Source organism: Protobothrops mucrosquamatus, unplaced genomic scaffold, assembly GCF_001527695.2.
Source record: "Protobothrops mucrosquamatus isolate PMUCROS unplaced genomic scaffold, P.Mucros_1.0 scaffold_66, whole genome shotgun sequence".
Classification (NCBI taxonomy): Eukaryota; Metazoa; Chordata; class Lepidosauria; order Squamata; family Viperidae; genus Protobothrops; species Protobothrops mucrosquamatus.
Window position 1 is genome coordinate 143,012 of NW_015386142.1, and position 25,641 is coordinate 168,652.

The 25,641-nt window shown below is 36.4% G+C and overlaps 1 protein-coding gene across 1 annotated transcript in view; it reads right to left on the minus strand.

Moving 5' to 3' along the window:
* Positions 1 to 25,641, minus strand: part of DDX10 (DEAD-box helicase 10) — a 146,945-nt gene that overhangs the window by 19,280 nt on the left and 102,024 nt on the right. The window contains exons 16-17 of the mRNA XM_015812934.1: positions 23,446 to 23,607; positions 17,711 to 17,767 (exon numbers count right to left, since the gene is read on the minus strand). Of these exons, the coding sequence (XP_015668420.1) occupies positions 17,711 to 17,767; positions 23,446 to 23,607 (219 nt within the window). The remainder of the gene's footprint in view (positions 1 to 17,710; positions 17,768 to 23,445; positions 23,608 to 25,641) is intronic.

The following is a 25,641-nucleotide window of genomic DNA, read 5'->3' on the forward strand; positions in this document are numbered from 1 at the left end:
CAAAGATTAAACAAATCCAACCACAATTTAAGGATTGGATTTGCTTTATCAAGAAAAATGTAACTTAGAAAAATCATTTTAAGCCCAGGGATCAAATTCGGAGAGCAATAGGCAACCATTTTTTAAAAATAGTATGGCTCAGAGGATATTAGGAGATGGTTTAACAGACCACCATCTTGAATTTCCACAAGCAAACATCATAAAATACATGTTGTAAATGAATGAATAAGTGGAATGGAGGCTCTCCTATTGGTATATCTGCCCCAAATTATTTTTTGTATTAATTTGATTAAGTATTATATGAAAAGTGTGCATAAACTTTCAGTTAATCCTAATTGACAATCTGCAAGAAAGTTCCCTGAATTGTGCTTCAGGACTTGAAAACTTTAGGTTAAGATTCATTCATGACAAACTCATGCTATCTTCTGGGCAGAAAGCTCCCAAGATACCCAGGAACAAGTATTTTTGCTGAACAGAAAATGGGATAAAGCAATAAAGTAACTCCTTTTTCTCTATAAACCCCTGGCATAAATGTACAGGTCCTGCATTTTGTATCTCATAACAGCTCTACTGAGCACTGTGTTTTCTCAGTTTCACAATGGTGAACAAAACCTGGGTCTTGGGGCTAAATGAGGCAACTCAAGTACTGTATATTCAGGCCTTGACAAGAGCCATTTTTCATTCTTTAGGCAGTCTGCGGGGCTGAGAAAAGACGGTGGGCAAAGAAAGGCAATGGAGCAGGAGAAAGACAGAAACAAAAGGGAAGAGAAGCATTAGTAGTGGTTTCACACTCCCCTATTTCTGTTTTTTACTATAGGGAACTATATATCTCACATACAGTAGAAATACCTTTGCCAGTAATAGCTAGAATCTTGGGGGGGAGGGATTTTAATGGAACCAGGTGCTTATAATTATTTCCTTGCCCCTTATTTATTCATTTACTCTACTTTTTTTGCCAGTCAAATAAAATGCTTTATTCTGACCTCTAGAGAATTTAGAATCAATCAGTACTGACTGTTATCGCTCCATTGTGCCAAGTCCCTAACAACCGTTCAACGACCAATAAAGCTAGGTTATCATAGATAGAGATAATTCAGGTTTATTGAAAGGAAAAGATGTTATTTAGAGAATCCCAAAGATTGGACGTGTGTATGTTTGTATCTAATTAAATTAAATAAGTAATTCAATAGGATAAAAAGAAGACATTTCTGATCCTTCTGATCCTTTTGCTAACTATATCTGGATACAAGAAAGATATTTTTACTTGCCTGCCTAATAAACGAGGAATTTAATAGAATAACAATTGGAAGGGATCTGGGAGGTCTTCTAGTTCAGGGCTTTTCAACCTTTTCACCCACTGTACCACTTTTAGGATATGGCAATATCCGAGTACTACCAGTCGCCTAGCAAGGTGTCAAAACCTTGATGACCAAAAAAAAGGGAAAAAAGTGATAAAGTACAGGTAGTCCTCAACTTACAACAGTTCACTTAGTGACTGTTCGAAGTTACAATGACACTGAAAAAAGTGCCCCCTGAGCCACAGTCACGCAAGACACCTGCCTGCCTGCCCGACGGCGCTCTTCCTCCTGTCCGAGGTTTTCATTGTTGTGATTGGCAGCGGGGGTGGGGTGGGGGGGTGTTTGGTTTTTATTCCCCCCGTCTGCTGGGTGGTTGCAGCAGGTTTTGGTCACTTCACATGACCCTGGGACACTGTGACCGTCATAAATATGAATCAGTTGCCAAGCATCTGAATGTAAATCACAAGACCCTGGAGAGGCTGCAACATTCCAGCTGATCGGCGCTTCTTCTGGGCTTACCAGAAGTGCCAGGATCAGCGCCGAGCTCCAACTGGAGCCTGGCACTGATCCTGGCACTTCCACTGAGCCCTGACAGCCCCAAAGAAGTGCTGATCCTGGCGCTTCCGCTGAGCCCTGACAGCCCTGCAGCTCCAGCCATCTCTCGCTCAGGCTTGTGCGGTGCTGCCACCGGTTCAGCTCATTCCCCTCCCCCATTACTACTTTCCTAGGATGGTCGCGTACCACCTGCCAGGTGCCAATGTACCACAGGTGGTACCCGTACCACTGGTTGAAAAGCCCTGTTCTAGTTCAATCTCCTGCTCAAGCAGGAGAACCTATACCATTTCAGACAAGTGGCTGTCCGCTCTCTTCTTAAAAGCCTCCAGCAATGGAGCATGCACAATTTCTGAATCCAAGCTGTTCCATTGGTTAATTGTTCTCATTGTTAGGAAATTTCTCCTTAGTTCTAGGTTGCTTCTCTCCTTGATCTAAGGAGAATATCTGTTTGACTAAGGAATATCTATTTGATTATATAATTATATTTATTTTATTCAGCTTATATGACCACCTGCTCACAAGCAGATGGTCCCTTCTCTGAAATTCATTTATTTATTTATTTAGCATGTGCCATAATTTACATGGCCTTACAACATATATTAATATTTCACTTAAATTAAAAACACAGTAAAACATGAATGTTAAAAATATCTATATTCAGATACCAATGTCTAGGACACTAAACCATTGAAGCATGGCATCATTTATCTGAAAAAAAGTCAGATATTGGACCAGTATATGCCTCCAGTTTTCAGCCAGTCATGATATGATCTAAAGTTTGAAATGGGACGCCACTCTCACACTGAGGGAGGATGTTATACCCCTGAAATATTTTGCAAACTAAGATTCTTACTCCTAGATTCAAAGATGCTGATTTTTTTTTATAATCCAATGTAAAACTCCAAGGTTATAGTAAGTTCAGCTGAAAGTTTTCAATTTATGGATATAGTGGTAAATATAAATGAAGAACTCTTTATCAATTAGAAGGTAGGTGCTAGCTGCAGAGAGATGAGATGAAAAAATTATGGGTAGATTAAAATAAATGTTTTAAATAATGAGGACAAAAATAGTGTTTCAGAAACAGCAGGTCATGTTATTGCAAAATGACCGTGTGTAGTGAAGTAGTCAGCTGATATCATTGAAATCCAGGTTCAAATCTACTTTTAGCCAGAGAAACTCACTGGATGACTTTGGGTCATCTGTCTCTCAACCCAATCTAGTTCAGAATAATGTTGTGGAAATAACAGGAAGATGGAGCATCTTGTATACTGCCTTCAGTTCCTGAACAAAAGGCACAATATCAATCTAAATAAAAATAAATAAATGCCTCTAACACAGTGGTTCTCAACCTGTGGGTCGGGACCCCATTTGGGGTCAATCGACCATTTCATGGGGGTCGCCAAGCAAGGCTGTCCGCCATTTTTTGTCCGCCATTTTTTTTGTCTGCCATTTTTTCCTCCTTTTCCGGCGGGTGCCTTACCTCCCTTGGGCTGGGCCAGCTGGTGGTCAGCCTGCTCCATCTCTGCCGCTTGCCAGCTATGCCTCGGCCGGCGCAGGGGGCGGAACCACGCATGCGCGGCGCTCCCGGGCAGGGAAAGTCCTCGACTTACGACCGGTTGGGTATCCTCAACTTACGACCGGTTTAGTCGACTTACGGCCAGTTTAGTCCTCGATTTACGACCGGTTTAGTCCTCGACTTACGATCGGTTGGGGTCGCGGCATTAAAAAGGTTGAGAACCACTGCTCTAACAGATAAAGACTTCCTGATGGTAAGATGAGTTCATCAGTAGGGAACGAATTATAAAGAGATATATTTTTAAACTGGATTATACATTGAGCAGGGAGATCATTGGCTACTTCAAAATCTATGGTTCTGTTGCAATTATATCTGGTATCTGATCAGATCCAGTTTGTGTGTCTGGAAGTTCTCTAAAAATTTCTACTTATTTTCTTACCTGATTCTGAACCATGTTGCCTGATGAAAATACTAAGAAACTCTAATCTTTGCAATTGTTATGAAACTTCAGTTATCCTTCCCAAAAATATGATCTCTGCAAGTTTTGCAAAAAAAAATTCTTACTCAAGGTCACTACTATAACCTTTTAAGAAAATAAAAAATAGGAACCTGATTAATTTATCTTGGAATACTCTTTTATAAATGGGAAATTACTGATAAAAAGCACTTACTACCTCAGATAGGTATCAGAAGATACCTCAAAATTCAGCTCAAATTTGCAACATGCTTAAATGTAAAGTAACTTGTCACGTTATTTGTATTTTTTTCCTCCACAAAGAACAAATTTCAAAGCTAAATACTCCACGTTTTCAAAATCATTTTAATTAGGCTGACTCAGTTTTTGCTGCATAGTTAAAAAAAACACGATGGAGTCATCAGCTAAGTAGCAACAATGTCTGGCAAGCAACCAACATTTGGATTTCAATATGAATGGAGCTTTATGACTCAATCACATTTTATTTTATTTTATTTTTAGACCTTAATGATCAGGCAAGATTAGGTATGATATCTTTTATGAACAACAGTGCAGAGTTACAATAGCAAACATGATGATGCTATTTGCCTATAACTTTCCCTGGGTAAGACCAGAAATTTGAAAACCTGAGATGGAGAAGATTCTTTGTCCTATCTCCAGACCTGTTGCCAGAAGTAAGAAAATTAAACAGAAGAGGAAAAGAGAGAATGAACTAAAGAAGCTCCTTGGATGAGAAGCAAAATGTTTTCAAAGGAAAAAACCAAGAAAGTCTAGTCGCTTTTGGAAAAAGTATCTTTAAGACAACTGTGATCTGGATGATTGAGAATCTCCATAGATAAAACTTCTAGAATACAAAATTCTTTTTGATTTGCATACAAAACCAACAAAGTATTTCCAATGGAACCTTGCCAAGCAATAATCTGTACAATAGTGGTATTGTCATCCTGTGGAGGTTGTGGAAGGTTTTAAGAAGCAGTTTCACAAACATCTCCTGAAGATGATTCCCCTGCATGCTGCAGAAGGATGATTAGATTATCCCCTCCATCATTCTTTGATTTCTTTATGTGAAAATAGCCCCATTATGAATGGGGAATAACAACAAAAGCAACAACTATTCTTCCTCATATACAAAGCCACCATTTCAGGGAACAGGTTCAATCTAGTCTTCTGCCCAAAATGTTAGTTTTACTATTCCAAAATACCCACCAAAAAGGTTAATAAAAACTTTAGACAGGATGAAATTGGTTAAATATGTTATACATTACAACAGAACTCATTTGTGTTGTGAATTAATAATAATAATAATAATAATCATCATCATCATCATCATCATCATCTGTCACATTTATCCATCTGAAGATATTCTACTTTCTAAACAATATTCAAAATATTTTGATACTTCACAGAATATTGTCTTATATTCCTAGTTGATTATAACACTTCTACAGGCAACTTTGATCATTTTAATTTTCTTTATATTTTCTTTATATTCCCACCATAACACTGAATTCACCAGAAAGATTTTCAGTGGAATGCAATTATTAATCTGTTAAAATGCAAAGGAAATAGAATAACATTTGAAATGCATATAAAAGATATTGTCCTTAGCATCTCAAACATACTTTTTCTTCCTGCAATTCTAAAAAGATCTATATATCTATATCTATACCTCTCTCTCTCTCTCTCTCCCTGCCTGCCTGCCTGAAATTTTGTAATCATAATTCATTAACTCAGCAGTTAATGAGGAATTGAAGCAACACATAACAAAAATTATCAATGAGGTACAATAACACCAACAATGAATGCACATCAGACCTTGGTATAATGAACCTCCCAATACTGCTGCATTTCTTTAATGTGGTGCTTTATAAATTATGTTCAAACAATGCTTTTAGCAAGATGGTTCCCAAGATTCAGGAGACCTTTTAAATAGATTTGAGATAAATTCAATTTACCTACAAAAACAAATGTCCCATGAATAATGATATAATGCCAGATTGAAACTTCAAGGAAAAAAATCATTAAAAGACTTCCCGATGAAGTCTGAAGATCCTATTATCTTTTCCTTTTTATCACACCATTCCAGCACTCAATGCAATTGAGTTCAAATATTAAAACTGACTGATATGCCACCTCTAAAAATGTAATTTCTCTATGATTTTGTCTAAATCCTTTTTAAAAATGACTCAGGTAGCAGAGAATACAATTTGTTGTGATAACAAATTCACATTTTCTTTTGTTTGTCCTAGGTTTATTATCCATTGATTTCATTTTACTGTCCAAAGTCCTAGATAAATAAGACAGGGAGAAAATCTTTCTTTTGGCTACAAATCTTTTATTTCTCTACCTTTGCCTTTTTCCATAAAGAAGTTGCCTCAATGTCTTCATATTTTTGTAAACCAAGCAAACTATGCAAACTGTTTTGAGGCTGATTATAAATTAAATAAGTAAATAAATTAGATGCTTTGCTTGAAGAATGCAAGCTTTTTAAAAGTATAAGCATAATAGAATGGCAAAACTATATCTCTATAGCAGAACAATCACCCACACAGCCTATAGGATAAGAAGCTAAAAAATAAAAACGGTTGCAAAATAAATGTTTTAAAGCAACATTTTTCACCCACTACAGATAGGAATCAATGTTGAAATTTATTTATCCATTCATTTGCCACTCATTTCACGGATTCAATTCTCTTCCCATGTAACTATTCCTTAGAACTGCAACTACAATGCCAATTCATAACAATTCTATCTCTTATCTCTTACCCTTTTTATTGAATTTACAGAAGCCTATGCAATGGAACAAAGAATTGAAGAGACATCAAATCCTATGGCAATATTTTAATGAGCTAGAAATTAAGATTTTCTGAGGTAAAAGGAAATTGGTTTATTTGATCAAGTTGGTTTATTTGATCAAGGTTAAAATAAGACATATTTTTATGAAATTCTGGCAAACCTTTAAGAACTTTTTGCTGATACCAGGATTGAAAAGTTGATGTCTTATTGATTTTCTTATAGATAAAGGATGGATTATTGGAAGATGTGATATCTATTTTCAATCTTATACAAGTAGCCCTTTACTTACAACAGTTCATTTAGTGACCATTCAGTTAAAACATCACTGAAAAAAGTGACTTATGACATCTTTTACACACTTATGACCACTGAAGCATCCCATTGTCACATGATCAAAATTCAGATGCTTGGCAACTGACTCATATTTATGACTGCAGTGTCCCAGGGTCATGTGATCAACTTCTGTGACCTTCTGACAAGCAAAGTCAATGGAGAACCCAGATTTCCTTAACAACCTTGTTACTAATTTAACAACCGGACTAATTCACTTAACAACTGTGGCAAGTAAGGTCATAAAATGGGGAAAAATTCCCTTAACAAATGTCTCGCTTAATAACATAAATTTTGGGCTCAATTGTGTTCATAAGTTGAGGACTGTAGGACTGTGAGCTATCAAATTTGTTAATACTTGTTATGAGGAAGATTGGAAAATGCCACTTTTTATGATTCTTTCCTTTATTTCATATTTCCTTTTTTTCTTCTTTTTTTCTCGTTTCTTTCTTTACACAATTCAGTTTGGTTTATCTTGGAGTTTTTCTCTGCAGTTTATTCAACTTAAATATTTATTATTTTAACTTTTTGGCCCTAATGGTATAGCTGTACATCTGGTACATTTGTATGTGTTTCAGAGAAATCAATCAAAGTCAGTAATCTATTTTCACAAAAAGCTGAAGGAATTTGATGAAATTGATATTACCTATTTATATAACCTTTAGAATGAGAATGAATGTCCTGTTTTTTTAAATTAGTAGAACATGGTTATAATTAATTTGAAACTACTCAATTACCTTAAAATTAGATTAATACAAAAGAACATTTTGTTTTATGTTTATATAGAAGGTTGTTCATTTTAATCATATTGGAGATGCAATCAGGTAATTGCAGCATTAATTCATACAATCCAGCTTTCCTTGTTCTTGTTCACATTTGGATTAAATGCAACAGATTATCAATATGATTTTAAATTAATCATTGTACAAGGATAAACATGTTCTTCTTGGCTTTTATTATATTTTAGACTCATGCCCCAAAAAACTATTATACAACTTTGAAAGGTTAAAACTAGTAACTGTTGATATGTATTATTTTGTTCTTTGTCAACATCTGAATTAGTCTTTTTAAAGAAACAGTCACTGGTCATGAAAAGCAATTTGGTCACCCAGACTGGAGTTGTTTTGTTTGTGGTATTATTTTCCAATTATTTTTCTCCTTGTTTCCCCCAACACTTTTTTTTAAAAAAAAAATCTGTAACAAGGCAGTGGATTTTTTTTCTGTCTGCAATAAAATAATTTCAAATGTCTTCCTGCATCCTAGAGATAAGTGCAAATCTGCCAGGTGAACTACAAATTGGGCAAGAGGGATAGGTAATTATCTTTGAGGTGATCTATCTCAGAAAGAATGAAATCAAGGGCCATTTCTTCCCATCTTGAACTGCTGTTGGTTTCAGATATGTTTTATAAGCCAGAAGGGGACCCAGCTGCATAAAGTCTGCAGCCTAAGAAAGAGAGCAATCAAAATCAGATCTTCAGCCAGGAGAAATACAAAACATGTGAGAGACACAGTATCTTTACAAATTCTAATCATAAGTCAAGGAAACATGATGGCACAGCAGAAGTGTTCCATCTGTTCATTCTAAAAAGGCTGATGGGGATATGAAGTAATTGAGTTTTGTAAGGTAGCAAGTCATCTACAAATTTAATATAACAACTGAGACTGTTTAATTCTAAAGCATATGGCTGTTTAATCAAAAACAAAAGAAGTTGTGACTCAAAGCATTTTAGTTGTACAGAAATATATTTGAAGGAAACCTGACAACTATGGGTGGTACATCTTCAAACAAGCAGATGCTGTATTTCTGTCAAAAACCAAGAAGAACAGCAGTGAACTCTGCCCCATATTTGCACGTTAAAATACAGAAAAGTGAAGTATGTGATGCTGGAACCGTTTGCAAAAGCCAAGAGTCCCTTGACAAAGAAATGACTGGTGTATAAATTTAATAAATTAAATTAATTAATTTAATTTAATTTAATTTAATTTAATTTAATTTAATTTAATTTAATTTAATTTAATTTAATTTAATTTAATTTAATTTAATTTAATTTAATTTAATTTAATAAATAAATAAATAAATAAATATTCACATAATAAATTACAAATTTTACATTAGAACTGTAGATCTTTTTCTGTCAGGCAATCAACATACATTACTGAAATTATTATGCATTGGTTTTTATTTATTAGTTTATATATTAAATTTAGAGACTCCTCATCTCATTCACAGAGCAACTGTGGGTGGTATACAACTAAAAACTACACACACGCGCGCACTCACACACACACATAATGGCTCAGCGCTTAAGAAGCCGAGCTTGTCAGCTGGAAAGTTGACAGTGCGGGTTCGAGACCCGAGCGTAAGGGAAAGCTCTGTTCTTGCCCCAGCTCTTGCCCAGCCAACAGTTTGAAAGCATGAAAATGTGAGTAGATAAATACTTTGGCGGGAAGATAAGAGTGGTCCATGTTGTGCTGCATGCTCTGCGCTGCAACGTTGATGTCATGCTAGCCACATGACTGTGGAAACATCTCCAGATAACGCTGGCTCCCTCGGCTAGGAAACGGAGCTGAGCACTGAGTCCTAGAGTTGGACACGACTGGAGAGGGAAAACTTTTACCTTTACATTTGCCTGTATGTATATATGTATGTATGCATGCATGCATGTAGGAGGTCGCTAAAATACGAAAACAATAATTAAAGTTAAAGAAATGTGCTAGCCAAGTCCAATGTTGCATATTCCCTGTGAGTCCCAAACAAGTCAGCAGAAATAGGTTTTCAAACTCTTCTGAAAAGCCAGAACAGCGGGGGCTCACATCACTTTTGAGGGAAGAATATTTCAAAGTACAGAGATGATGGTAGAAAAGATTCTCTTCTAGACCCCATCAGTCAAAATTCTTCAACTGATGGGGTCTATAACATTATCTTTGAGAAAGAGGTCTAATGCTTTTCTAATGATTTTCATCTCAAAGAAGTTAATGGTAAATTAATGATCACTAATACTGGCTCTCTATATGATTTACTGACACAACTGTCAAATAATCTTATGCAAATAGCCATTTTAAAATCCTAGTTAAGTCAAGAAATGTTAAAATTTCAAGCTTAGAGAAAATGCAAAACAGTGAAGGTTCTTTCAGTGCAACACTGTGCTTAAACTCAAAAATATACTTTGAATTTGGCATTAACAGTGAAAAACAGACAAATGCTGTGCATTTTCAGTATTTTTTAAAACAATCCAGATTTCAAAATAAGTTTAACTATGCACCCAGGCTTCTTGAGCAACTGGAATATTAATGACAGCATGCCAATTAGTTTGAATAATCACTCTTAAAATAATTAACCAGCACAGAGACAATATTTTTCTGATTGCTGATTATAACTTGGGGTGGAGGGGGTTATGGGGAGCTACTAATTATAGTGTGAGGAGCATGTCAGTTGAAATGCAAGCCATTACAAACTGGGAGAAGAACAGCAGGTGGAGAACTCTAATTTAAAATTTGGAGATTTTTTTGAGGAGGAGAGATAATTGCACGAGGCCCCACACATAATCTACATACTGTAATGAACTGATTAAACTTGTACTATGTGCAAAGAGAGAGAGAGAGAGATCAATTCAGGCAGTTTACTAAATATGTGCCATTGGGAACAACACCTACTGCTGTGATGCTGCCATCTTCCCCCTGTGCTTTCAGTCTAGAGTCAAATTGCTTAACTCAATTAGGACTTGTTTCCAGTTGCTCCAAGAAAATTTGTGAATGGTTTAGGGGAGGGGAGGATTTACCGTATTTTCCGGCATATAAAACGACTGGGCGTATAAGACGACCCCCAACTTTTCCAGTTAAAATATAGAGTTTGAGCGAGAGGGGGGGAGAGAGAAAACTTGATGAGTTAATATGCCAAACCACATGTATAAAGGAATAAAATAGAATACCCGTATTTTCCGGCGTATAAGACGACTGGGCGTATAAGACGACCCCCGACTTTTGAGAAGATTTTCAGAGTTTAGAAAGTCATCTTATACACCAGAATATACGGTACACGTTGAGTATGTGTGCCTTCAAACCAAGATGTTATTTTTATTTATTTATTTTGGACTCTTGGCAACTGTCTGGACAAGTCCCTGCAGTTTTCTTGGCAAGATTTCAAAAATGGTTTGCCATTCCTAGGGCTGAGAGTGAGAGAGACTCACACAACATCACCCAGATGGCTTCATACTCAAGGTAGGACTAGAACTCAGTTCCTGGTTTTCTAGCCTGGTCCCTTAACTACTATACCAAATGGGCTCTCATTATGTTGGATAAATCCAAAATGTTGAGTAGAGAGAGAGATGGAGTGGGTGATCCTAATTTTGACTTTTGAATGTATAGCAGATTCCTTTCTTCTGGATTCAGCCATCAGCATTATTCCTGCCCAGGTTGTTTGGAGATAAATTACTAGTAATACAGGACTGTTATCTATATCAGGAATTGCAATTACTACACCTGAATTACAGTCATTTTGAATTATTTGTGATTCCTGCTTTTGGATTAATTGCACAGATAATTTGTAAATACAATAGTCTGTCTGGCTTGGGACATTTTCTTGAATGATACATATTACAAATACCCTTCATCGACTGTGACTAACTTAAGGATGGTATTCTGAAGAAAAAATAAGATTCCAGTGACAAATTGGAGATAGCCATTTTGATCCATTATAAATAGTTAACCAGTTTTCTTCCATTGCTTTTTTTAATATAGGGGGCGGGGCAGAGAGATTGATAAATCAGAACTATACTTTGTTCTAAATGAAAGCTCAGAATTGGGATTTATTTCTCTCATGCAAAAGAGAAGGAACTGAAAAGAAAGCCAACTAGCCCTGGGAACTTGAGGTGTAGGAGTAGGCTATGAAACTGAGATATAAAAATCCAGGGTATGAAAAATTACATCTGTCAAAAATGTTCTAAGCAGCCCCTAAGCAAGTCAGTCTTTCTCAAATTCAGTTCCTGCCTACTCCTTCACCTTAACTTTGTAATATAATATTATGGGATAATAATATTGTACTAGCTGATTGCAAGAAGATATAAGTACAAAGAATTTTGAATTTTTGGAAAACACTATACAAATCCTAAATATTTTGACAATTGCAGTAGTCTGGGAATTACTGCCCCAATATATCTGGAAGGCACAGGTTTGTGAAGGCTGGTTTATGTGATCTGCTGCTTCGATGCATTTATGATCATATATTTTACTGATTATTGAAAAAAATGACTTCAATGCTTGCTAGATGTTTTTGATGCAAAGATGTGTATGTATGTCTCTCTCTGTCTCTCTCTCACACACACACACATATGTATATGTATATGTACAGTGCTTTTTTTCTAAAAAAAAAAAAAAAAAAAAGGTGCCGGAACTCACACACGTCATACAACCCGCCTTGCCTACCCTACAAGGTTCCATCCAAAAAAGGTGCCAGAAATCCGTTCTGGGCGTTCTATGAGAAAAAAAGCCCTGTATATGTATATGTATACGTAAGGGACATTGTTCAGTCCGCATTGTTCAGTTACAAGAAGTTATGTACAGTTGCAAAAATGGCCTGGACAGTCTATATGGCCCTAAGAATGAAGGAATTAGGTGAAATGCCCCCTACCGAACTGGTGCCTACAATGATCGGAACATTGTGATCTCTGCTTCATGATTTTGCTTTGCATTATATAGTACACTTGTTACAGAAATAAAGTATATTAATCAGTCCTCCCCAAACTGGAGATTGCGCACCTAAAATTGTTTATGTGTATTTTAAAAGCGACAAGGAGTCACTTTTTTTCCCAAGTCTGAAGCAGTCAACAGCAGAGTATTCTCTAATATGAACCCTTGTGTTATTGAATGTATTTTATTTTCCATAGATGTCAGTGGGATCTCAGATACAGAAGGAGCCATATTGGCCATTCGGTCCTATTTCCTCTAAAAGAGAATATTTGTAGCTCAGGGTAGGAAATGAAGGGTCTTTGGTGCTCTCTGAGCTTGGCTGATTTCTTGCAGATGTTTCATTTTACCCAAACTAGGTAACATCATCAGTGCTAGTAACATCATAATGGACTAGCACTGATGATTTTATCTAGTTGGGGTAATGAAATGTCTGCAAGAAAAAAACCAAGATCAGAGAGCATCAAGGACTCCTCAGACCTATTTCCTGCTCAGTCCCAGAATTCAAACTGAAACATCTTCAACAAATGACAGTCTAATCCCTTCTTGAACACACATAGCAATGAGAATTCTTGATAGGTAACTGAGTCCTTTGCCAGTATTATTCACTGTTAATTGTTCAACTTCCTGACTAGTAATTCTCTTCCTGATCCTTCTTTCAATGTCTCTTATTATTTCCTTTCCTTTGTTTCTTTATAGGTAGTCCTGGCTTACCAACCACTTGTTCAGCAACTATTAGAAGTTACAACAGTGCTGAAAAAGGAGACTTATGATCAGTCGTTAAATTTGGGGGCCTCACTGTACCCCATAGTCATATGATTGCCATTTGCAATCTTCATAATCAGTTTCCAAAGAACAAAAAAACAGTGGGGAAACCAGAAAGACCTCACAAGTTGTGGTCATGTGACATTGTGCTTAATGATCTACAGCAGGGGTGTCAAACTGCCGGCCTGTAGGCCGAACGCGTCACGAGGAAACCACGCCCACCCCATTGCCGACAATGGGGGAAAAGCTCTGATACGTCATGCGACGTCACGAGTTTGACATGTCTGATCTGCAGTGATTCACTGAATGACTGCAGCAGAATTGACACTGTAAGTTAGCATGATGTTTAACTTAATAATTGTGACACTTAGCAACAGAGTTGCCAGTCACAATTGCAATCAGTAAGTGAAGACTACCTATATTTTTATTAATTTGAAGAAATGTATAAAACCAGTATCGGTATGCTTGGAGGGAAGGCAGAGCAAAGTAAAAAGAGATGCCAGCATTGCACTTCTCCCAATTCTGGATTTTAAAATAGCATTTTACCCTTTCTGCAAATTTTCTAAGTAGAATAATAGGTTATTTTCGTAAATTATAAACATGCCTGCAAGACCTAGCTATACAACACTCACTAGATTATAATACTGGAAAAACTAAGAACATTATGCATCCACAAAATATTTCACAATCATTGCGGTGCAAAGAAAATTTAAAGGCCACACTTAAAATACTTTATTTTGGATGCTCCAATTAGAGATGCTGTGATTGTTTATGAAGTTAGTGCAGGTTAAACATCCATTTTAATACTCAATATGATAAAAATAGACTTTGAGATCCCTATTATGTCTCTTTATTCAATTTTACATACTATAATCATTCATTTCACACTGAGACAAGACCTTTCTTTTTATTATCCTAACACCACCAATAAAGATTGCTAAAATGTATTTTTCTGTGGGCAAAGTTATCTTCTATGATATGCAAAGCTTCAGAAAGAAGTTTAATATTTACGGATGGATTCTTGTAGAACTACAAATGCTTTTCATAAATCATGAGGTGGTACGGTGCTGCCCTACAGCGTCAGCTATTTATTCAAAATTGTCATATGAAACATCCTGTAATGACAGGGTGTGTTATGCACAAATATGTTTCTACCTAGATAAGAATTCCTGGATGCAAAGATGCCTATAGTCTAATAGGGTGACAAATAAAGGGAATGGAAGATGGGACCTATTTTAATAGAATAGGCTTGACCCTCAATTGCTATGAAATTTTTTTTCAAATTGAAAAAAAAGATTAAATCATGGACTTTATGAAAACATGTAAAAAGAAGTTATTACAAAAATGGCAGTCCTCTGGTAATTTAATATTTCAGCATTGCCAAAATAATTTGACATTTTTAATGAGCAACCAGGCAGAAGTTTTTTTTTCCCAACTCCAATGAGCAAGAACGTTTTTCTTATATTTAATTAATTTAATTAATTAATTTGCCACACATCTCACTATACAAAGCGACTCTGGATGGCTTACCAATATAATAGGGTCCCATATATTAAAACATTTTTAAAATTATAATTAACATATCTGCATCTTAAATCTCTGTTTATGATTAAACAAGCATTTCATAAATGTAAAGAAAAACTTTACATTTTATATTAGGTAGTGGCTATTTTATTAAGGTGCTAGTTGCTAGAAAATATTTCAGTTTGGAAAAGGAGGTATTTCATAATGGGCATCTACAGGGGCAGGAAGTCATAAAAGTCAAGATGGAGTTGCAATCACATAATCAACACCCTCTTTTTAACTTGTGGTATGCATGCAAAAAGAAGGTGGGCTTTTGATTGCCCAGTGGTGGCCCAGGTGAACTAGACTAGCCCTGTGGATGGCCTCGTCTTCCAAGCTCATCAAAATTACAGCTAAAAAAAAAATCAGGAGTCTGGTAGCACTTTTTCTGATTAGTCCATTTTATTAAAAGGCGTAAGTTTACTTGAGCTGAAGCTCACTTCATCAAATGCCTAAAGTAACTGACAAATATAGGATTTAAACTGGACAGATGTAGGATTTAAACTGGGATGAGATGGGAGAAGAAAGAGATGGGGGGGGGGGTTATTCAGATGCAACTTTCATGTGAGATAATTGCCAGGACCTTATTAACAATTGTAACATTTAAAAATTGTGTTTATTGAGATAGTTTGAAATCTTTTGAGGTATGTCTATTCAACAATCTCTTGCTCAGTGATGCTGTTAAAGTCTGTTTTCCAAGATGTTCACTTTGATATCTGCAGAGATTGAAATGCTCTGATATTACTCTGCCCTTTCAGGAGTCCTGATGTTAAAACTCTACCCATTAATTCTTTTGCACAATTATTAAGCTCAAAATCACATGTATCAAAAGGTTTCAGTCTATCTCAAAAGGTCTCAAGAAACTCAATGAGTTTCAGGTCCCAAGACTCCAATAAATAAAGGCTGAACCTTATACAACTCTTTATCTTATTTCTAGAAGAAACAGAAATGGCCATATAGGAAACATCTCCAAAGATATGTTAAGACCTATCATTCTGATAATTAAGAACATAGCCAACATCTTGAACCACTTATGGACAGCTAGTATACTATACCAGTACTAGTGAACACTGTATATTATCTGTGAAGGCTGGCCTGTAATAATTAACATCAGCTCTTTAGGTGTCATGGACAAAGCCTATTATATATTATTCTGACATTTTGCTCTGATCCTTTTAGCGCAGATTTAGTATGTTCCACCGTACTGACTCCTTAATGATTTGATTGTGCACAACTAAAGAAGAAAATGTCATCTTTTTTATCAGTAGGAAAGAATCTCTTGTTATCATATTTCAAATTTCACTTCCCGATTCAAATCTTGGGCTGAATATTATACAATTTTAAGACTGTTATTACCACTACTACCCACTGTTTCAGCCTTACCAATATTTGAATGTTATTCTGAAACATGTTTTTTTTTTCTGAAATCCATCTTTTAATATCATTACTGCTAGGTACAGTCTCTCCTTGGATGATTTATAGCAATTACTTGCTTCTTTTTGGCCTACAATGAATGTCATTTTCCAAGACCAACTCTCTGAGTTCCACTGATGGCACAGAGAACACAGAGAGAAAGATGGCATCAAAGGAGACCAATCTTTGCTAAGAGCCAGATAAAAATTATGGTTATTTCAATGCAATATAATAAGAGCAGTAAGGCAAATGATGCACATAATCAGAACTTCATCCTGGAAATTCATTTCCAATCAGTATCTCTTCAATGAGCTGAACTTTTTTTTGCTGCAATACACACACAGACACACACACCAAATCAAAATTACAGTTTAACATGTGATTTGCATTCAAATCAAAATGCTTGTTTCTGGATTTATCCATGGCATGTAAGCATTTTGTTTAAAAGATAATCCATCCACGATTCTGCATCCATAATATTTACTGCAATATTAGTTGTTGCAATATTCAAATTACACATGCAAATGATGAAACCGGGAGACATGGGAAAAGAATTTGGAGGAGGAAAGGACAATGAATATACAAGGATTGAAACTGTAAAAAAAATGTGAAAGAGTAGTAAACAATAACACAAACAGAACACTAAAAACTTGCACACATGGCTTTCTTTCTTATACACTGTGATGGTCCAACACCCTTAAGGTGTGCACACGCAAAGCAGTTCAAGAGTAAACTATCATTAATCATTTTTTCTCATACATGCTGACTTAATGAGCTTTGTATTAATGGGACATATGAATCTACCTGCTAAGATCTTAGCTACTATGAATTAGACTGAAGTGACCTATTCAGCAAACTATGGGTAATAACAACAATGGATTCCATAGTAGCCTTTTAGTAAAACAAAAAAATCTCTATGCAGCCATGTTGCAAAGGTGCTGACAATATGCTCTCCAAATTCCCAATGTATTTCTCTAGCTTTAAAGCCATTTGCCCCAATGGCTTAGACTTCAGAACATGTCCTTCAAAAGGAAAAAGTTGTCTGGCTAAAAAGGGGTGACATGATCCAGACCTGACCCCTTTTACTAACCATAGTTAAGATCCTGGAAGGATTACATCTTACATAATAGCAAATTGCAGCTATGTATTTTATTTTAAATCCCCTTTCTAATCATTCTCTGCCTTCTCCCTTTTTTCTCTGCTACAAAGACTACAGTACAGTAATGGAAAATTTTCTCTGAATGTCCTATAATTTTATTTTATTTTATTTTTATCTATTTTATTTGTATCCATTATTATCTCCCTCCTCCTCCTTACCTTTGCATTCATCTTCCTGGCTTCCCTTCTAGCTGCCTTTTCTTTAAGCCTTTTCTCCTGTAAAGAACAAAATTAAAGATAAGAACATAAAGGAGTGTAGAACAAACAAGCAACTTGAAACAAAAATGGGACTTTATGAAGAACCTTTTTGTACATGCCTATATAGCACCACCATTAGTTTTTGTAGGTATAATAATGAATACACGATCGGAAAGTGTTCCCATTCAGCCTTACTTTTAATAAGTGATTATAGATTTTGGGCAGCATTAATATATAATAAATGAGAACTTAGTGTTTCTACCTGAAAGTCAAATTCAACTTTAGCAAGACAATGCTTGATGTAACCCAGGGGTAGTCAACCTTGGCTCTTTTATGACTCGTGGACTTCAATTCCCTAGCTGGCTCAGGAATTCTGGGAGTTGAAGTCCACGAGTCATAAAAGAGCCAAGGTTGACTACCTCTGATGTAACCCAATACTATACAGTGCTTGGTCCAGAATTCTGAATTGGATCCAGAAATTCCTGTAGTCACAGAGGCTCCTGTGGGTTTATAAATGTTGATAGAAAATATAACACAAGAAGGCTTACTTTTGTTTTTGCAATCTTTCTTAGCAAAAATTATTTACAGCTAGATAACAACATTCAGTGCTTCGCTTGGCTGATAGCTACTGCAGCTAGAGTTTTAAAATACATTGTGAAATTGACTTTTTCTTATTGAATTGTTATGTAGCCTAAATGTTCTCTACTAGTGCATTTATGCATTCTGCAATGTTGGCTTAACATAAATGTAGATTGCAGTATTTCTAAATGCTCTATCTATTTTCAATTTAGAGAAGTAGAGGGATAAATATATGGCCCAAACATTTATCTCTCTCAGGCTGTGGCAGATTTTCTTTCTGGTGGATAGGACTTTAAACAACAGCAGGATGACTGAACCACAGAATAAGACACCAATGTGTAAGTCTTCTGTTAGTATTCTTCATCTTTTCCAACCATGTGACTGCTGGTAGTCACAGTGAACTCTCAAATCCATTAACAAACCCTTAAGGTTTCCATTATTCGTTTTAGAGCTTAGGTCTCTTTTTCTATGGTGCACACAGAAAAATCATGAACTCTGTGATTCGCTGCACTTGTTAATTAGGCACTAAGTCATGTCTGACTCTTCACAATCCCATGGACCATAGCACACCAGTCCCCTCCCCCAGTCTCCCACTGTCTCCCAGAGTCTGCCCAAACTCATGCTCACTGCATCGATGACACTATCTAACCATCTCATCCTCTGCCATTCCCTTCTCCTTTTGCCTTCAATCTTTCCCAACATCATAGTCTTTTCCAATGAGTCCTCTCCTCTTATTTGGTGGCCAAGGTATTTGAGCTTCAGTTCTGTCCTTCCAAAGTATCTGTTCTTCCAAAGTATAGTCAAGGTTGATTTCCCTTAGGATTGACTGATTTGATCTCTGTGCAGTCCAAGGAACTCTCAAGAATCTTCTCCAACACCACAATTTGAAAGCATCAATCAACACTCAAATTTTCTTTATGAACTAATTCTCAGAGCCATACATTACTATTGGAAAAACCATAGCTTTGACTATATGGACCTTTGTCGACTCCTGTTTGATGGGTACCATATTTGGGAAAGGGTAGTCTAAACAGGATGCTCTCTACTCTGGGTGTAAGAGAATTTCTCCATCCTAGTATTATAGAGTATAAAGAAAGCAACTGTAAAGAATTTTCCTGGCTCTCTTTGCCATAGTAGCTGCTTGTGTTCCCAATATTTATTTGAACATAATGGATGCTCTCATACAGATCAAAGAATATTCATATAATTTACTTGATCAAGACTCCATTTATTTCAATTATTGTCAGGGTAATTAATGAATAAGTCAGAATGCGAGATATGGGTCACAAACTACTCCAGATTAAACATCAGCGATATTGTTCTTCTCCTTTTCTTGTCAACTTTAAACATCTTTAGATGTCAGTAACCCAATTATGACTTGTTCAATTCTTGTACATTCAGTGTAAATACCTTGACTCTATAAAGTCAGTACTCAATTTTGTACCGCCTCCAGCCCAATTTCCAAGCTACTTTGTTGTGACCTTCTATGCTGTATCCTGTCAACCTATGTCACTTGCCCATTTCTCTCAAAACCTAGTTGCTCTGCTTAAAGCACTACCACTGAAAAGGAGCTGCAACACTCTATTAATAATGACCTGGGAGAAAGGAAGAGGTGAGGAGATGAGACAGAGAAAGGGCATGGGGCAAATTCAGACAGTTGCCAAATCAGAAGTTGAAAATAGATTTTGGGAAAAACATTAAAAATTAATCAGAGAGACTATTCCAGGCATAGGGAGACATTGCTACACTGTGCTATTTTGATGACATTGTATAACTTAAGCACAACACAGCAAAATAAGAAAGGCAAGAGGGCAAAACCATCAATGCTACAACGGAGCAAATTCCAATCATACATCCAATGCATTTTTAAAACTGTCCTTTTCTATGCAAAAGTACATATGCATCACTTTTATAATGATAATTAATACATAAGCAATAGCAATAGCACTTAGATTTATATACCACTTCACAGTGCTTTACAGCCCTCTGGAGGCAGTTTACAGAGTCAGCATATTGCCCCCAACAATCTGGGTCCTCATTTTACCCACCTCAGAAGGATGAAAGGCTGAGTCAACTTCAGCCGGTGAGGATTGAACTTCTGGCAGTTAGCAGAATTAGCCTGCAATACTGCATTCTAACCACTGCACCACCACAGTTTTTCTATCCTTCTAGCAACCAAGAGTTGGAGATGAGTTTTGCATTTTGGCTGTGTCCACATAACATGTCCAGTGATCCTGCAGAGTTTGTTTGGGGTTTAGTATGTGGGGTGATCCTGGTTCTAGTGTTCATTTTCCACTGTAAATAAAACCTGGAAGTCACAAAAAGCAGCCAGGCTGCTATACTTTTCTCCATCACTCATTGGCCATGTTCCATGGGCAGCACAGGTCCATTTCCTTCCACTTTTGATAAAGTGAGAGCTTCATAGATATTGTGCTTCATGCCCATCAGCTTTTAAAGTCTTCTCATCACCCAGAAATTTGCAACCTCTCTCAAATTGGCTTGCTATTCCCCCCCCCCACCCAGTTTGAAAAGCATTGCCATCAGTCAAACAGATTTTATAAGAATCTCCAAGAAAAAAATGGGTGATTATGTTATCATAAATATCATGGATGGACACTTGGCTTACTTGTTATACTTTACATCATCTGCCATTCACACCATGTGCATTTCATTATTCTTGAGTCTGACAGGGCAGTGAAGGTTATCTCCTAGACGCTTGGAGGCAGCTAATCCTATGCTGCCTGGCAAAGCAGTCTTTAGATTAGGGATACTAGTTTGCATAAAAAAGTATGAAGATATTTGCAGTAACAGAACGCTTTGCTTCATTTGTGACTAACATTTGCAAAACTCTTCCGAAACTGATATTGGTCCCTTGCTATTAACAGGTATATTGCATGTGGCACGGATGGAGCAAAGATTAATAATTGAGTCAACATTTTATTTGTATTATTAAAGAAGGCTTCAATGGTCCAAAGCCATGATGGGGCTATCTGTTGACACATGGCAACAGGAAAATTGCAACCTGAAATGTAAGAGATCTACATGGTAAAGAATATGCATATTGTTTACAGTTCACAGTTACAGTTTACAGAGTCAGCATATTGCCCCCAACAATCTGGGTCCTCATTTTACCAACCTTGGAAAGATGGAAAGCTGAGTCAACCTTGGGCCACTGGGAATCAAACTGCCAAACTGCTGGCAGAATATTGCATTCTAACTACTGCATCATCACAGCTCATAAGTGTATTATTTGCATGAGGATATTTATCAACCCATATCTACTAGCTAAATGACATTAAGAAGGGCAGAGAAATCCTACAAAGAAGTATTTGTAGTAGGGTAAGGGACAACATAGAAAAAAAATTCCAGTGGGGATGGCTAAAGTCTAAACAAAAGTTATTAGATTTATTAAAAAAATGAAGAACCAAAAAAAGACTACATGATGTTGGGACTTTTTCCATAACATTTATCTTAACATCAAAATTCTGCAAATAAACATCCAGGTTTTTGGCAATAGTTTGGAGACCTGCAGTACTGTATACTTCTTAAGTATTTTAATATGCCTGCCAACATGTCACAACTGGGGAATTAAAAAAATGAAGAACCAAAAAAACCTCATTCTAAGTGATAAAAAAAAAATACCCAAATGGATCAAGGAGTATATTACAGGAAAAAATTACAAGTGTGAGTATGAAGAGTGGGAAATTGTGTTCTTTATAGTGCTCAGAAAAAGAACATCTTGGTAATCGGGATGTTATTCTACTTATTATTATTATTATTATTATTATTATCATCATCATCATCATCAGGTAGGAGCTGGGCAAGTAACGGGAACTGACCCCGTCGCACAGTGCTTGGGTCTCAAATCTGGACTGTTAGCTTTCCAGCTTACAAGCTCAGTATCTTTAACCGCTGAGTCATCGTGCCCCCTATATTATGTAGTATGAATCATGAAACCTGGAAATGCCAGGGGCATGTAGCCCCACATCTTTGGAATGCCCTTTGACAGGAAATGTGCACAAATCTATGCATGTTTGCTATAGGTAATCCTCAGTTAATGACCACTCATAGCCAAAGTGTTCCTAAGAAGGCTTTCATGTTCAACAATCAATCTTACATTCAAATTTGGCATATTATGCAAAACTCTCATTCTAAACCAGGCTCAAAAGAACACTATTTCGTCTCCTCCAAAACAAAAACATATAACTGCCTGTCCTTTTAGCCCATGTTCGCAGGAAGTTTAATAATCTGTTCTATGAAATACAGATTATTTCTTCTTCCACACATGGAAAGGGGGTTGGTCTTTTATGTGCTGCATCCACAGATCTGCTATAAATAAGAATAATGAGAAGAAGCAGAAGAGCATTACAGGGAAAGAGTAACATTTATAACTATTCTCTGCTGTCAAGTTCTCAAACTTTCAGCTCTGTTTTATGACAAATAAATGGCCCAGCAACAATCTTTGTATTTTTATGTCCTATAATTTAATTTCTTTTAAATGCCAAAAAGGAGCTTAAACTATTACTATTAAAGCTTTACATTATAAGTGAAATCAATCACCTTGCATCAATGACATTTCTTGAATAATTCATTGGTAACTCTCAATCACCTCTACACAAAGCATAGCCATTTAAATAAAATATCACACTCATAAAATCTCATTAGTACAGAGCTTTCTAGTCCTCATCATTCTTGATGAAGTACAGTCTTGTTATTATGCTACTTAAAATTTTACCCTTTTATCTACTAACAGTCTATCATATAAATAAATGTAATATTGATCCACAAAACCACAAGTCTATGACCCATCCACTCATACGGTTCGGTTACTGTTTGTACATATTTATTTAAAATCAGATAATCATATTGGAGTGCCATAAATTACTTACTAACAAGAATGTCAATGTTCATGGGGAATAGCAATACTAGTGAAACCAAACCATGGATCCACACCTCTTCTTGTGTTGCCTAGATTCATGCATCAGACCAGAACAAGAAGAAATACTGAATAGATAATTAATTCTTTTCCAGTAAAATCCTTCATCCCCAATGAACATACGAACATTTCACATTATTTCCATTTGATATTTTGACAAATGGGATGAAATTATACTTACCCTGTGTTTTTCTTTAATTTTCTTCCTATATTCCTCTTTGTCAAATTTATCCTCTTCCTGAAGTCTTTCTTTTGCTTTGTCTAGATTGATCCCATTACAATCATCACCATCTTCCTCTTTCTCCAGGGTAGATTTTTGTGCTGGTGGCCACTGCTGAATTAACTGAATCACAGAAGAAGAATAAAAACATTTCAGTACTGCTGTTTCTATTCTAAGTTTAAAAGGAGCTCTGGATTGCTATGAACACCAAAAGGCATCAGATCTGCACAACAGGGAATAGTTACAGAAATATAATTTTCAGGCAGGGAAGTTAACAGAAGAAATAAAAATTGAAGCAAGGCTCTGAAAGATGACATTGTTTAATTAAATGGGGTGGTTCAAATGTCAGCTTGTATGAGGTGTGTAGGAAGTAGGCAGTCCCCAATAACTGGGTCTTATACCACAGAAGGTTTATAGGTCATAAGCATCACCTGGAATCATACCCAGAAGCAAACTGGCAATCAGTGAAGTTCAGATAGCAGGGATATCAAATAGCAACATACCAAGGCATGCACTTTATTGCCTGCATGGCTCCATTCTGGACCAGTTGAAATTTCCAAGAGATCTTTAAGGACAGGGCAGATTGCAGTAACTGAATCATGAGTAATTGTCCAAAGAGTCTCCCAATCCAAGAAATGGTACAACTGGCATAACAGATGAAGTTCCTCTTGGCCATTAACTGCCACCGCTCTCAAGCAGGAGATGTAAATCTAAGAAGACCCCCAGATTGTACACCACCCTTAAATAACAGAATAACAGAGTTGGAAGGGAGTTTGGAGGTCTTCTATTCCAACTCCCTGCTCAAGCAGGAAACCTTATACCATTTCAGACAAATGATTGTCCAATCTCTTCTTAAAAACCTCCAGTGTTGGAGCACCCACAACTTCTGGAGGCAAGTCGCCCTACTGAATGATTGTTCTAACTGTCAGGAAATTTCTCTTTAGTTCTAGGTTGCTTCTCTCCTTGATTAGTTTCCATCTATTGCTTCTTGTCCTGCCTAGAGGGGCTTTGGAGAATAGGTTGACCCCCTTTTCTTTGTGGCAGCCCCTTAGATATTGAAACACTGTTATCATGTCACCCCTAGTCCTTCTTTTCATTTAACTAGACATATCCAATTCCTGCAATCGTTCAGAGCCCGAATAGTGACTATCCAGACATAACAAGGAATAGCAAAGACAGCTGCATCTTAGTTTGGTTCATGCCAGAGCAACAAGCCTTCCAAATTCAAGAGTCAGCTCAACATTTCAGAACCAGGAGAATATCAAAAGGCTGTTTCATCACCTGATAATTCTACAGCAATAGCTTTTAACCCTATCCTCTCCTCATCTGCAATTAGGGTGCTAATGTGCAAAAGTTCAATCCAGAGAAAACTATCATACAAATTCAAGAGAATACAGAAGTCAATAGCAGCAGAGGAAAACCAGCTAACACAGCATTTGTTCAAATCAAAAGAGTGCATTTGTATATATGTATATCTCTAATCATAGTTGGTTTAATCAAAGATAATCATTCAGAGCTATCAGGTATGCACTGAAATCAGGGGGTGGGTGGGTGGCAATGAGAAGCATCACAGTCTTCAGAATCCAAGCTACACCTTTGAAAGGGAACATAAAAAAATGATGGGGCAAGAACAATGAATTCTCACAATACCAAGGAAAGGGGATTCACTGAATCTGGAGACAACCAATGGTAAACACTGCTTGTTAAAGAAAAAGAAAAAGTAATGAGCCTCAGGGACAGAAAACACTGCTATGTAGAAATATGCATCAATACAGTTAAAAGAATCATTTCCACATGAGAGCTACCCAACACCTAAGATTGCTCACTGTTGTTTGAGCTACTGTTTATATACAATGGCATAATCATAAGCACAAATGGCTGAAAAGATCAGACTGTTTGACCACCACCCATTCCATGGGACTATACATAATACTGCTAGACTCCATATCAGATATTCATAAAAACAAACTTTAATTCATTGACCTCATTATAGAAGTTGACAAGGGTTGTGAGAGAAACACATTATAGTGTTTCCTAGAAAAAAGAAAAACAGGCAGAAAATAAATGGTTGCGACTTTCTATCAAGCTCACATACTTACTATCCATTGCTCTCAGTTTCAAATTAGCTTTTGCAATTGCAATGAACTAAGAGGCAAA